The 15,570-nt window shown below is 36.6% G+C and overlaps 1 protein-coding gene across 1 annotated transcript in view; it reads right to left on the bottom strand.

Moving 5' to 3' along the window:
• Positions 1-870: 870 nt before the first annotated feature.
• The window catches only part of il15 (interleukin 15), a 35,896-nt gene continuing 21,196 nt past the window's right edge, over positions 871-15,570 (bottom strand). Inside the window, exons 3-6 of the mRNA XM_041223105.1 lie at positions 12,757-12,859; positions 7,978-8,019; positions 7,315-7,434; positions 871-1,852 (exon numbers count right to left, since the gene is read on the bottom strand). Of these exons, the coding sequence (XP_041079039.1) occupies positions 1,733-1,852; positions 7,315-7,434; positions 7,978-8,019; positions 12,757-12,859 (385 nt within the window). The 3' untranslated portion in view covers positions 871-1,732. The remainder of the gene's footprint in view (positions 1,853-7,314; positions 7,435-7,977; positions 8,020-12,756; positions 12,860-15,570) is intronic.

Consider the following 15,570-nt stretch of genomic DNA (forward strand, 5'->3'; position numbering starts at 1 on the left):
GCTGTGCAAAAGTCTTAGACGTGATGCATTTTTCTACTCTGATGCATTATGAGCATCAACAATTTACTCAAAGCCTCCACTAGTGTTTTCTGCTATTATAGCAACCTTGACTTGCATAAAGGAAAAATATTGAGTTAAATAGCTCGCATCACTTGATTTTCAAGGTGTGGTACCCAAAGCATAATCAACATGTACAGAGAAACATCATCTGTAATTGAAAACCCCAGGACTAGAAGACCCAAAAAGCTGTCTAACAAGGACAAGCAATACTTGAAGGAATATCCTTCAAGTATACATAGTACAAAAACAAACATCTGCCATCATTTTACAGTTTGTGAGCTGAGCAATTATACTATTGTACTGTAGCTCTGTTTTTCAATAGATTCCACCCCTAAGATTATTTTTTTGTCAGTGCATGTCCCCTTCACCCTTTATATCTGATATTCCTTAATATCCTCAAGGAATAGAAAGACAAGCATTGAATTGACAACATAACTGGCAGAAGGCACAGGTGTCGTTGTCCATCCATCAACAGTCCAAAGCACCATTGTTCCATAGTCCAATTTCTGTGTTCTTATGCATATTTTAGCCTTTTAGCCTTGTTCCCCTTTCTAAAGAGAGGTATTCTTACTGCAACACATCCTTTGCTAATCTTGAAAAGAATGACTTTGCAATCCATTTTCACATTTGTCCTGAAGTTTCCTCAATTTGTTGTGGTTGTAAAAACTAAACCCACACCCCTGCAGTGAACAGAAATACTGCAGCACAGAAACCACCATTAATGAAACACTTAGTGGTCACGTTAAGAGAGTGAGCCACTCAGAGCAGCTCAGTGAAAGAACCCACCTGACTGCGTGCTCAGTTCCGCACCCCCTGAGCAGATTTCATCAGTGAGCTGAGTGAGCGGGGAAATTCTCGCTATGAGCCGCTCAGTCACTTAACACATTCACTGTGTTGTGTTCCAAATAAATGAACATTGATTCAAAGTTTAGTAGGCTATATCAGTTTTATTATCCAGACATATGATAGTAGCTGCCTTTCACGTATACAAAATACTATATATTGGAATTTTTTAAACATATGTACAAATATTTACAGTGGTATGTCAAAACTAGCGTATATTACTCACTGTGCATACACAGGTCTACATTTCTACCATGGACAAAAACACAAACAAATAAGAAATTTGCGCTTCTACTTTGTCATGCTTTATTATTGAACTGAAAGTTTACTTATTCTGTTAGAGCATGCTATTCATGAGCCATGGATGAATTATGCTATATGTAGTTTTTCAAATAAAAGTACAGCCAGCATGTGTATACATGGATTGTGGGACATAATTCCATCAGTTGTGATATCATTCAAAAAGCAGGTGAACAACGAAAGGTTAAACAATTCTTCATATAGTATTCCATTATTTGAAAAAAAACAAGGACCATCTTGCATCTCTAGCCTGTACTGTGTGCCTGAGGTGTCTCCACTCTCTGACAGTAAATGAAATGGGTTTTCATCTGATTTCTGGGCATTCAAATAAGACAAATGATATTTAAGTGATGGAAGTTGTTGATTTTTTACACCAAAATCCCAATTTCAAAAGCTCTGCACACATGCAGAAAGGTGTTAAAAGGCAATGCAGATATCAAAATGTTTGTAAGTAATGTTCAGAGAGTGTTTAAAGGTGTGTAGTAAAGCAATTACATTATATCAATAAATTCAGGTCGCTCAGAATTATTTAGGTTTTACTTTTCTTTCTCGGTAATTGCAGAAATTGTAGAAATGACATGAACTCATTAAGAAAAGTTTCACAATTTCTTTCTGTAAATTCTTCACACTCTGTGCAGCCTCCGTGAACCTGTAAAAAAAAAAAAAAAAAAAAAGTGTCTAGAAAGTGTATGTTAAAATGAACTTTCCTTTTTAAAGTTTATAGATTTCTGACAAATACAACACTGCGAGTAATTCTGCAAGATTAACACTGTAAACACACATTTGTTCCTAACTATGTGATATCACTTTGAATATACTGAATACAAAGGTAGGGAGGGAGTTATGTTTTAAGTGACGAAGCCTGAAGATAGAAACAAGGAGGTAGATTGAATCTAAAGCACATGTGTGTTCTGATAAGCTGTGAAAATTGTTTGCAATTTCACTGAAGTTCCCGATTTTCCAACTTTTACTGAAATAAAACAAGGATCTGGAACCACACAAAACACCCACATGAGGATTAGGAGCACAGAAACAACAGAAGGGAAGAAAACAATTATTTTCTATTTGGTAGTAACAGTATTGGGCACAGTAGGCACCAAATTGTGTCATTTTGCCAAATAGTGTCACATCGTTATTTAAATCTATGGTAACTGTTTGGGTTGGGTAAACAAAAAAACTTAATTATTTTTTCAGAGTATCATATTTGTAGACTTGCCTTGTACAGTAGGCCTGGCAGCTACCATATAAATTAGTTGTTATTATTAAATTAAATAATAATAATAATAATAATAATAATAATAATAATAATAATAATAATAATAATAATATACAAAAAAGACTACTGAGTGAATAGCAGGCCGGAGGAATGGAGGAAGTTGAAGTTGTTTGTTTGGTTGCTGGTTTGCTCGTACTACATGCTTTCTTTGTCTCTGTTTCCCGATACAACAGTGAATAATAATAACAACAATGACGACAACAAAAGACACAACTAAAACACCCCAGGCGTGTCTGGTCTACCCGGGCACCCCTTGTTCCCTCGGGGCTTTAGGTGACTGGAGGCCACCCTAAGGCGCATTGGACTATATTTGAACAACCGGGTGTTTTAGCTGTGTATATAATTGTACTGCTCATGCTACATAATAGCATTCCATGGATATAAACATTGCTTTTCACAATATGATGATGTTTTGTCATGAGTTTGTAGGACATGCTAGTACATTCTGGGTGTTTAAATATTCATCTCCAGGCGCCTTTATCTCTACATTTCATGGTTAAAAAAAAAATAAAAATCTGTACACATAACTTATAAAATAGTTCTGTGCACATTCCACTAAAATATGATACTTTAACCATGACACTGTAGTGAATTGAAAAGAACATTTCTGTGATTTTTCACAGGGCCTTAAACATAATATCTGTTGATGCAGAATCCAGTGTAAGAAAATAGTCTGCATTTCTAATTTTTTCCAGCACTGCTGCAGTGCTGGCGAATCCACCTTTTGCTCAGTCATGGTGCACCCTCTGTTGTAATCCCATCAGTAGTTTCTTCCGAGGTAATTCTACACTTTCCATGGTTTCTTGAAGTTAAAATAGTCCTTTCCTTTTCTTGAGCCTCAATATCTTCTTTAATTTCCAGTAAATTCAAAATACACTGCTTTGTGCAGCGTGTCGTAGTGACGCATGTTATGATCTTTCATAACTGCAACCACTGCCCTGCAAATCAGACATATTGCCTTGCCGTCAAAATGATTCAGTGAAAAAATGATCATGTGGCTAACGATTTTGGAATTTTCTGTGTTCGGCCTCCACCTGTTGCTTCTGTGACATCTCCAATTACTTTTCCACTACTGATTTTAAATTTTACACAAAGTCAAATAAATAGTTTAAACAAGATTGCGCCTCACTATCCTAATCAAAATTATGTGGGCATGAGAAAACAGAACCCGTGTGCTATTTGATTGGCTATTTTACTACCTCTGTCAGCTGTGAATGGCTTAATGGGAATGTCACTCATACAGTGCAGACTGCACATGTTGAATACACGTGTTATATTAAAGAGGCTGCTTGTTTTAAAGAAGAATTCCAAAACGATAAAGTAGTCAGTACACCAGTGCAATTTTATAAACTAACGGGCGGGCCGACAAATATTGCCCCGCGGCCCGTGTATTTTGCACCCCTGCTATTTATATTAAACTATGTCATTCAGCTTTAACTGCAACCTATTTAATAAACTGCAATTTACACATAAAAGCCCTGCTAAAGCTCATATAGAATTATATTACATTTTCCACGCAGATGACAGGTTGCTCTGCAGGGTGGCAATGCCGACAAGGAAGAAAACTGAAGCTATGTCTCATCAATCTATATTTCTTGAGTAAGCAGAACAAAAAGAAAAATATGTCATTGCACAACATGACTTTTATTGTATATGTATTAAAGGAAATCAGCTTTTTTTTTATTATTTTTACATCAAACAAGGAATCCATGTTAAAATTTAAAGGTAAGCAGTGCTGTTTCACTTTACGTTGCCTCTGCCTGTCCTGCTGCTGAGGGCTGTGTCTGTTAGCTCATTTTCGGTCAATGTAAGCCACCTCCACCTTCACAATAAGTTACTGACCAAAAGATATGCCTGGACTGCTGGGACTTTTTATATGAAAGTGGTCATGTGTACTCTGACATTATTGTGCACATTAAATTATTGCTCACAGTAAATTTAGTGTAAGTGCTATGGCATGTAAATGAGCCAAACAGTGTGCACATAAAAGCGCTGTTAGTAAATGTAGCAGTAAATTTAGATTTATCGTGCACGTTAGGTTCCCTAACTTGCTCACTAACTCTAAATTTAGTGCCCTTTAGTAAATGAGGACCTTTGTGTATATTTCTATATGTTTGACACACTCAATAAGATTTTCTTTTTTTTCCATTGTCACCCTGTTGATGTACACATTACATTTATGGTGGGCACTGATGCTTTTTTATATAGCCTATGTAGGCCATTAAAAGACAAGTTATTTTATTTTCAATCTTATCATCTGGTTTAGAGTTATTTATGGCGTTGTGTCCATTCTTACCTCTTGCTCCTAATTACAGTTAGCTATTAAGATTAATGTTCACCCTCAGCAGGCTGCATCTGCCAAGTTTACCTTTGTTGTGCCTGTCTGATAGATGGGAATCAGGGAGAAGGTTTGCAGGATTCCCCTTGGAACTAACTTTTTTACGTAACAGTACTCGCACATGTTTCGTCACCGTCATAACTGTTGCATAAAACCGGAGTGTAATAATCCAGCACCTCTACACTTAAGCATTTGTATGTCAGCTAACATGCTCTTTAAGCCTGATATCTGCTATTAGCTGCTGTGTTGCTGAAAAATTGACTGAATGATAATACCCGAAAATAATATACATTTTTTTTAATAAAGTAGCCCGCGCTATATAGTATTAGGCGATGGATTGCGCCGATCGCCGGCTTATTTTGAAAACCCTGCATTCATTGTCACAATTTTTGCTTTGAAAATAATCGGCTACTTTTTTAGCAGTCATTTTAATATTTGTCTGTTTACTCATTTTCGGTCAATGTAAGCCACCTCCACCTTCACAAGCTACTGACGCCTGGACTGCTGGGCTTTTGATATCACGGTGGTCATGTGTAAGTCTCTGATATTATTGTGCACATTAAATTATCGTTGACAATACAGGTAATGTGCACGGTATGCTATGTAAATTAGCCAAATACTGTGCACGTAAATGAATGCTTTCTCTATTAGTAAATAGGGCAGTAAATTTAGATTTATCACGCACGTTAGACTCACTACTTTACGTGTGCGCTTACTCCAAAGTTAAAACCTGTCTGACCCGTGTTGCAAGATGAGGTGCGGTTTTTGTAATGTTTTTCTATTTCATATGTTGCTATGCTTTGTTTGTCTATTTTCTTTGACTCAATGTAAAGGCAAGCTGGTAGAAAGTTGCTGATAAGGGTTGGGCAGGGCCAGTGCTAGCCAACCTGCCTCCCAAGGCAAAGCCTAGTACGGAACCCTTATGTAAGTCAGATAAGGATTATTTTATTGATTTTTAAAATCTACAGGTTTTTGAAAACACAACTTTCAGTCCAATTACACACAGCACTGTAAATAAACAAACTTATAAACACGAAGGCAGCAAACGGTGTCTGCATGCACAACAAATACACAAACATGAAATACACTACTTCAGAAGATTATTATTATATTATATTATTATTATTATTATTATTATTATTATTATTATTATTATTATTATTATTATTATTATATGTCTCAGTTGTAATTAAGATACACAAATCTGTTATCACGGATCAATTGAATAACCCGACACACCTGTCTGTTAAATGTTAAATGCATTGGTGATGACAGGAGTCTGTAAAGCTGAACGGTCTCAGCCTGTCCTGGTGTTATGCCAAATTAGTGTCTTCAGAAGAAAAGTGTCTCAGTGGTAACACAGAGTGACACAGAACCGCCTGGTCGCCCCAGCTATAATGACATATGAGTAAGTAGAAAATGAACTTAATTTTTACTGCTGAATTTAGCTCTGGGACGGGTTCCATTTAAATAGCATTTCATGTCTATTTACAGGTTAGTAATATTACCAGTGTCATATGATTTCAGATCACATGTCAGATTTTTATTTTTGTATTGATTGATGCAGTACTTCAGAGATTGGAATTGTCTCTCTTTAGTGCATGCAAGAACTTACAGACTTGATATAACTGTGTTGAGAATTTAAAAAGAAACCCTTATGAGATTTGTAACTAGAGGACCTGGGAATGTAACTGCATGCACAGAGGTTCCAGGGCTGCTCCCCAGCAAGACCCGGCACAAATTAAGCAATGGTTCTCACAATTCAAGATATCTTGATGTAATTAGATTAGTTTTACAGGAGATTAGCAATCTATACATACGAAATTAAGATGTACAATAATACTTGCCACACTTACGTTCACCAATAAAAGTCCACCGTCTCTGCTTTGTTTTCGTCTTTCCATTTCAGTGAATTTGATTCCTATTTGATTCTATTTATAAGCACATTTTGCCACTTTATGAAGACCCCTTCCTCTGTGCGCAATTGGTTTGGGTGTTTAGCCCTTTGCGGTCCTATGCTGAACCAGGTCCAACATTCCAATTCAACATTACAATTTTCAATTTTCAATACATTACAATTTTCCCTTTATGGTCCCAAAAAATTGAATCAATGTCTATAAAATAAACAGCGCATGTGAAAATGAATTGGACCTGACGCGCCTGACAAGCACTGAATAAATGGACTGCAAAGGGTAACGCAAGGGTTCAGGACCACATGGTGTGTTTTTTTTTTTCTGGGGGAGGGGGGGTAATATTGATGTGCTGGGAACTTTTGGACGATCCTTCCGAAACCTGCCAGGGGGGCTAGGTCGGTCTTGATAATTTTTAAATAAACACAAAAAATGGAATATATATAACTTAAAAAGGATTACCAGTTATTCCCTAGATCTTTCACACACATATATATATATATATATATATATATATATATATATATATATATATATATATATATATATATTAACACATGCACACATTTTCATTTATCAAAACTTACCACTGGTTTAATTTCTGTTATATAATCTTCCAGAATTGAAAGTGGGTTTTCTTCATGTTCAAAAAAAAAAACGTGCATCTCTAGAAAAAAGCAATTCAGCGAGGCATTGTAACAGATTTCCTGAAAACAAAATGTATTTGTTAAGCACAACAGACTTGACCTTTTATAGGATCACAAAAGTCTAAAATTTCTCAGAAGCAATCTGTTTTAAAGCGAGGATAAGAGCAACATAAGTAGAACTTGCATTCAGTAATCCAAACCGGGAACATCTGTGTGGATTGACCACCATTTAAAGTTGAATACCAACCAGTGGCACCTTCTTCAAACAATCAGAGGTCATGGTGGAAAATTTTAAATAACAAAATAAATAAATAACACAGAAAATAACATGGAAATTCAAAGCTTTGTTTGGTCAAGCAAAGTTAATAAAATACATGCATGATACAAGCATACTAAACTGCAAAACTGCTTTGTAAACTTGTACCATTGTAAACTTTATAAGGCTAGGGGTTACAGAATTGTGGGCCAGATGCAGTGCCATGCAAAGTCAAAAATCGCAAGTAGTTTCCCTGCCTGCCTTAGTGCTCTGCTTTTGTATTTAAACATGCTTATTTAAAAACATTCCCTTTGTTTCAAAATCTTCAAATAGTAAACATTACTTACATTTTCAGGAATTTCCGGAGTGTACAAAGCAGTTTTAGAATTCTGGAAAAAAAAGTCCATTATAAATCAACGGCAAACTACGTAGAATTGAACCATTCAATTTGTAAGAAAAAAATAAATAAATTGTAGACCATTGGTTTTATTATACTGCTAAAAGAAGATATATACTGTATATGCTTAATATTTTTAAAATATTTTAAAATATTATGTTTACAAGTCAAAAACAATGCTTTTCTTAATCATGATGAACCTAATTAAGTATTTTGGACATATATTTTGTTTAGTGTCTATTTATAATAAAATACACATTTTCCATTGCGATCCAAGTCCGGTGTTATGCCAGATAGTGTCATCGGAACAAATATATATTCAGAATAAAAACACCTGTCTCTGTGAGGTTCCTTGGTCAGGTAGTGAATTTCAAGAAAAGACTCAACCATGAAGACCAAGGAGCTTTCAAAGCAAGTCAGAGATAAAAAGTCATTGAAAAGCACAGATCAGGAGAAGGGTACAAAAAAAATATCGAAGTCTCTGAATATCCCTGTGAGCACAGACACTGCCTAGATCAGGCCATCCCTCCAAATTGAGCAGCCGGGCAAGGAGGAAACTGGTGAGGGATGCCACTGTGAGGCCAACGACAACTTTGAAAGAGCTACAGACTTCAATGGCTGAGATGGGAGAAAATGTGCATCAGTCAACAATATCCAGAACACTTCACAAAAGTAGCCTGTATGGCAGGGTGGCAAGAAGGAAGCCATTACTAAAAATAAGCCATCTCAAAGCCTGCATGGAGTTTGCAACAAAGCACCTGAGTCCTCCTGTGGCAAAAGGTGTTGTGGTCAGACAAGACCAAACTGGAACTTTTTGGTCTAAATGCCAAGCATTACATTTGGCGTAGACCCAACACAGCACATCTCCCAGTCAACACCATCCCTACAGCCAAGCATGGTGGTGGCAGCATCATGCTATGGGGATGCTTCTCCTCAGCAGGGACTGGAAAGCTTCGTAGGATTGAAGTAAAAATGGATCGAGCAAAGTACAGGCAAATACTAGAGGACAACCTGTTTCAGTCTGCTAAAGACTTAAAACTGGGGCAAAAATTCACCTTTCAGCAGGACAATGATCCAAAGCACAAGGCCAAAGCTACACTGGAGTGGCTTAAGAATAAGAAAGTGAATATCCTTGAGTGGCCCAGTCAAAGTCCTGACTTGAATCCTATTGAGAATCTGTGGAGACTTGAAAACTGCTGTCTATAAGAGATCCCCAAGCAACTTGAGAGAGCTTGAGCAAATCTGTCAAGAAGAATGGGCACAAATTGCACCAAGCCAGTGTGCATAGTTAGTAGAGACTTAACCAAAAAGACTTGCTGCTGTAATTGCATCCAAAGGTGCTTCCACCAAATATTGAGTTGATGGGTTTGAATACTTATGCAATCAATATATTTCTGTTTTTTCTCTTTACTTTTTGCTAATATTTACTGTAACTTATCTTACCCTTAGACGTATTCAGTTTTAGCATTCAAGTTTTGAATAAAATATTGTTTAAAAAAATGTGTATGAATCATTTTGTAATTTCGCAAAATGGCACACCAAATGGGAAGGGTCTGAATACTTTTGCAAGGCACCAATATCAATATTTTGATATGATATCGATATTGTTCGATATTGATAATAATATCCATATTGCAATGTCACTAAAGTATTATTTAACCATTTTATTCCATTAATTGGCATTCAGGTACCAAACGCTATTTGCATGCTACATTATTTTGAGATATGCGCATGTCTCATCGGTTCATTGCATTTTGTCCGTATGATTACTTACGCTATTACTAATGTATTTTTAAAAAGTGAACTTTTGGTATTATAAATGAGATGTACTTTTAAAACAACAAAACATATCTCAGAATAATGCAATATTCAGCATAAAATCGTACTTAATACTTTTAGAGGTGTCGTGAGTCAGCATTCATACTCAGCAGCTGAAGATTCAATTACTTCCGGAGTGGCTAGAAAATGAACAACCCTCAAGTCTGTGAGCAGTGAAGTATAGAAATATTTCAGTTCTGAGGTGGCTGATGAAATAGTGAAACAATATAACAAGACCTTGTTTTTCTCCATGGACATTGTGAAGCAAAGCACCACTAAATTAAAGTAAGTTACTGATTTTCATATGTAGACATCTGTTAACGTCTATATATGTATATATGTTTGATATTGCAATCATGTTATTATATTTTTATCAGTTTTGGAAGACTTCGATTTTATTAATATTGAAATACAGTCTAACTTCACTATAACAAATCCGTCTTATAAAGAACCCACTTTTTTAACGATCCAAGCAGCAAAAAACATTTTTTTCAGTGGAAATTAGCCCTATTAGAACGATTATTTTTACAAAATCTACCTGGAAAAACGATCTCGGTAGTGACTGACACTGAACTTTCTCCAGTGTGAATGTGTTATTCTCTCAGTGAAAACAAAGACCTTGGTAGGCTAATTCGAAGATAAGGCTGATTCACAGATAGCCTATTGTAGTGCAAATCATGTGTAACATATGCAACCATTGCCATCTTCACACAAACTGCAACCATGGCAACAGGAGTGAGGAGGTAACAAGACTGAAACAGCGTGCATTGAGAAAAGCACGAAAAATATGAAGCAATCTACGCTGGATATGTTTTTCAAGAGAAAGGGCACGTAATTATTGTATTCAGCATGTAAGTGTACTTTTTTTTCATTTCTTTACTGCTTTCTTTTAAAAATATACAGTTTAAATGTTGATCAATGTGACATTATCTTGAAAGAACTACTGTATACTGGACAAAGATGTTCAATTCAATTTGGGTGTTTCTTCATTATTCTGACACAGCAAATTGACAAACCCTATTATAGTGAACAACCTGATATAACGAACATTTCTCCAGGTCCCAGGGGGGTTTGTTCTAATGAAGTTAGACTGTACGTACACAATACTGATATACAATGTTCATATTATTGCCCAACACTAGTAAATAAATTTCTAAAAATGTGTCGGTGAGAATTATTTTTGCATCCTCAGTGCATGATTCCACATATTAATAGATAAACAGAGACAGTATTGTGCTCCGCTACAGTAGTAAATCCACTAAGTAGCAGTGCAATGTTCTCTGACCTTAAAAAACACACAATGTAAAGCAATAAAATTATCAAATCAGAGAGAGAGAGAAAGATAGAGAGAGAGAAAGAGAGAGAGAGAGAGAGAGAGAGAGAGAGAGAGAGAGAGAGAGAGAGAGAGAGAGAGAGAGAGAGAGAGAGATTAAATAACAAATGCTACTCCTGCGGGAGAACTCACACGATCCTTGTTTGGGGTTTGTCCACTGTCAGTTTTGTTTGTCTGTTATTTTGGCCAACGTGCCGTTATAGTTTTGTGTTCAAGTGTTTTGTGCTTAAACCTTTTTATTTGTTCATTTATAATAAACAGACTCAACAGTGCAATTCACTACACATTCTGTGTCCATCCTCTTCCTGGTCTGACCTCACCACCAGCCATCCTGTTCACACCCCCGCTTTATGATGATACCATATGTTCAAGGGTGAGCAAAATGTTAGTTGTTTCGTGACATAGCGTTATAAAAATAATGCTCTATTCAGTTCTCTTATTCCCCTACTTCCACTTTGTTTGCAGCTTTGTCTGGGGTGTGCATTAGCTCATTTAAATCAATACATTTTTTTTTTTCGCTGTGCATTGGTCCTAACACATCTTTTTTTTTCACTAAATGCACTCAGTTGCATTATTTGAGGGACAAAATTGACTGAACAGAAGATAGCTGACTCCCTAAGCACATTCTGTCAGTGTATTGCTGTTCTGGTAAGTCATATATTATAAATGTATATTTATAGCCTGTTGTAGCCTGTTTAAAATTAAAAATGCACAGCATTTGGTCTTAATTGAGATCAAATATGAAACCTGCACATGAGGCTTGTCTGAGCCACTGGACAAAGCGTTTAACTTTAGGAATTACAATGTGGAGATCAGAATTCAACCACCTTAAAAGATTTGAATGAATCATTTGACAAATACTGTATCCAAGTAGGCTGCTGGTGATTTCACAGTGGCCAATTAGCGCCTACTCTCAACTAGACAGTCTTATCCAAATAACTGCCCAGGTAAAGAGAAGCTTGATAGTGCCTGTGCACTATTTTGAGCAAATACGTTAGACATATTTTATATATAAATACTGTTATGTTTTGTTTAGTTTTGTTCCATATGGAGGTTCCACCTGTAGGCTCTATTTTCATTTTTTCTTTTTTTTCTGTGTTCTTTTTTTCACACACAACTTAACAAAGGAAAACCAAACATACATAATGTTTGTTTTTTTAAGACCTTCTTCCCGCATTCTAGTTTATCTAGAAAATAATTAGTTGTCTCTGAAGTGTTGAAACTTAACGTCATGACGATCTGACATCCTGTGAATAGGGCATTTGTGACCATTGAGTGAATGGGGTAAAATGGGTAATAAATATGCACCAATATACATGTTATGAGCAAATTACATATAGTAGAATTCATTTCTGCATTATGTACTATCAAATGTAATACGCACATTCACTAACGGGTGTCCTTTGTGTACTTAAGCATTCCAGTTTAGTTTTTTTAAGAATTCAATTTTGGTGTTATATTCTACAACATATTTTTTGTACTTAATTTAGAAATTATTCTGGGTTTGTTTCAGGGTAAAACAGTTAAACAAAACTAAATAACATAAGAAACCAAGACAAGTATGTCATATTTACTTACATAAAATGTGCTGAAATTGGTGTTACTCAATATTTGTATCATTTTCCTGAACTGCGTTGGAACTGCTTCAGCAACAGCTTTAGGCATGAAAACACTCAGGCAACTAAATGAAAAACAGAAAAAACAGCACATCAAGTACTATGTTATTCACTGACATCAAACACAGAGGTAAAAGTTAAATATGAAAGCAATAACACACAACAGGTTGCTCAAATATGGTCCAATAGCCGCACATCTAGGGGTGTTGTTCGGCACAAGTTATGCATTATGAAAAATGTAGACAAGGACAAAGGATTAGGGGAGGGTGACAGAAATACAATGATTCTTGGTTGTAAATCTCCCTCCCGATCTGCGAGGGTGGTAAGCAGTGTAAACAAAGTTTCGTGGAGGTGCTAGTCTGACAGTTCTTTCCCGGGTTCAAGGGAAGTCGGCCAGCCTGGAAGGGGGCAAGACTCTGTTGCACTAATGCATTGACCCGGAAAGGAAATAACGTGGCAGCCACATATTGGAGAGGCGGTTGCACTCGTTTACCAAGGAGTCATGTCTGACAGCATAAAAGGGGACAGAGAATCGTAATCGGTTCCTTTGCTTTGGTTTGTTGTAGATAGAACCGAGAAGGACTAACAGAAAGTAACCAGAAACTGTATCATCAGTGTTGTGTTTTGTTTGTTTGTAATTGTCTCATCTTGTCTTATACGTTACTAGACAGCTAACACAGTTCCAGAGCTATTGCCAAGGGCCAGCACTAAACCGGAAAGCACTACACCATTGTCACAAATATAAACAATGTATCACCCACCACAAGCACTACTGCACACACCCAGGACTGGTGACACCTTGTTTGTATTATTGTGGAGCAGATATTGTTTATTATTTGGGTCTTTTCTTTACTTAGTTCTTTTCTTGTGTAATTTACCCCGTGCTGTACACATCGGTGTGTATTGCCGGGGAATTATCGTTTGGCTGCCAGATCTGAAAAACTCAAATAAAAACATTTCCAAACCGGATTACAATTGTCTCTGTCTGCTTCTTTCATGCACTGCATCACTGCTGTACCTGCTCTCACTCAGCCACTTTGTCACAGGCAGACATGATTGAAGTTTGTAAAATCTGAAAAGGTGCAGACGAGACCAGGACTACTTTCCTCTAGTCTAGAGCTGAAAACTGAGTAGAGACAGGGCTGAGAGGAGACTCTTTTTTGTACAAAGTTCTGGAATCAGTCAGACACTACAGATAGAAAAATATATTTACTGTCTGCAAATCTGGAGCAATGTTGGTTGTTGTAGGTTACATACAAAACTTTAGTTAAGGAATATTTAAGTAAATCTTAAGTTTAATCTTTATAGGTTTCAATTAACCACTTGACTGCCACTGAATGTACCACATACGTCCTGTTGAGAGTAATGCAAAATTATTTTTTTTACTCTCCTTTAAAATGTAATTACTAAACATAATTACTAATTGCTAAAGTAAAGTAAACTGGGCCCCACAGCCCATCGCAGACGGTTGCCAAGGTTCAAGGGAGGTCACATGTTGGTTGATCTCTGGAGTCAGCATTACACTTCAGCCAATAGGAAATTGGGCCAGTAGGAAATACATGTTACCTGGTAGAGGAAAAATGCTGATATATATTACAGCTCATATATTACAGCAAAGCTATATCTTGGTTGTTTTCCACCACTACTATCTCATTTTATCTTGGATTCAATTGTGTGCTTCTGTGTGGGCAGGCAATTTGAAGGAATAAGATGGGTTCAAATCAAATGCAATGTCACCACCTAGCACGGTAAATACAACCAAATGTATTTTATTCAAAATCATTTATTTTGCATGTGGATTTCTACTCACTTTTCATTTGTTAAACTTGCTGCAGGTTCATGGTGTCGTGTTTACCAACATTGATTGACATATGACTTTACCATTCAAAGCCATAAACAAAGAGAGATGCAAAACTAAAATATGAATGTTAAAGAATTTAGATATGCTCTTACAAAGTAAAAAAAGTTATAGATTAAATACATAATAGGTTCTATTAAACACACTTGGTTGTTTTTACAAAATTGTATTGATCCATAACCACTGATACTAGCCATAAATGGGTGGGTCAAGGAGACCCTTTTATGGCATTGGTGGAACGTCAGATTGCTGCAGAAGAGCTAGCAAAACAACCACAAAGCAACAACCCCAAGACTGTGGCAGGTAACCCCACTGCATGGAAGCCATGGACAATGACCCCACTGGTAAGAACATTCCATTTAAAGTTGGGATTGAAGCGCGACCATGAATCATAAAGGGACAATTTAAAGAATATGGTTTTGAAAGAGATGGCACACCAACAGAAACCAACTGAGATTACAGCACATACATCTGCCATTTCTGTAAAAAGCTAGGTCCTGTAGCCCAACAGTGCCTCAATAAACTGGAGCCAATGTAATGTAATGCAGGTCATCATGTTTGTGGGAGTGTAATTGTGCCAGGGGAGGTACCAGTAAGAGGACCATATTTAATTGAAAAATAAGTAAATGGAATTACACTGGTGGCCCCTGAGTTTGTGAAGGCTGAAATATTGGATCACAGTCTTCAAACCTGAATTATCTGCATCCATAGGGGTGTTAAATGCTACCTGATAGCTATGGTATCTGTCTCCTGTGGTAGCGAGAGACACCTAATGAGTGTAGGTGTCGTCCCTAGGTTGCCCCACCAAGTAATTCTGGGTAGAGACTAGCCAGGCTTTTCTAGCCTTGTAAAATTCAAAGGAGAATTGGATAACCCAGATTTAAAAAAAGAGGCACCAATTGAGCCTCCAGACTGTTT

Source organism: Polyodon spathula, chromosome 2 (genome assembly GCF_017654505.1).
Source record: "Polyodon spathula isolate WHYD16114869_AA chromosome 2, ASM1765450v1, whole genome shotgun sequence".
Classification (NCBI taxonomy): domain Eukaryota; kingdom Metazoa; phylum Chordata; class Actinopteri; order Acipenseriformes; family Polyodontidae; genus Polyodon; species Polyodon spathula.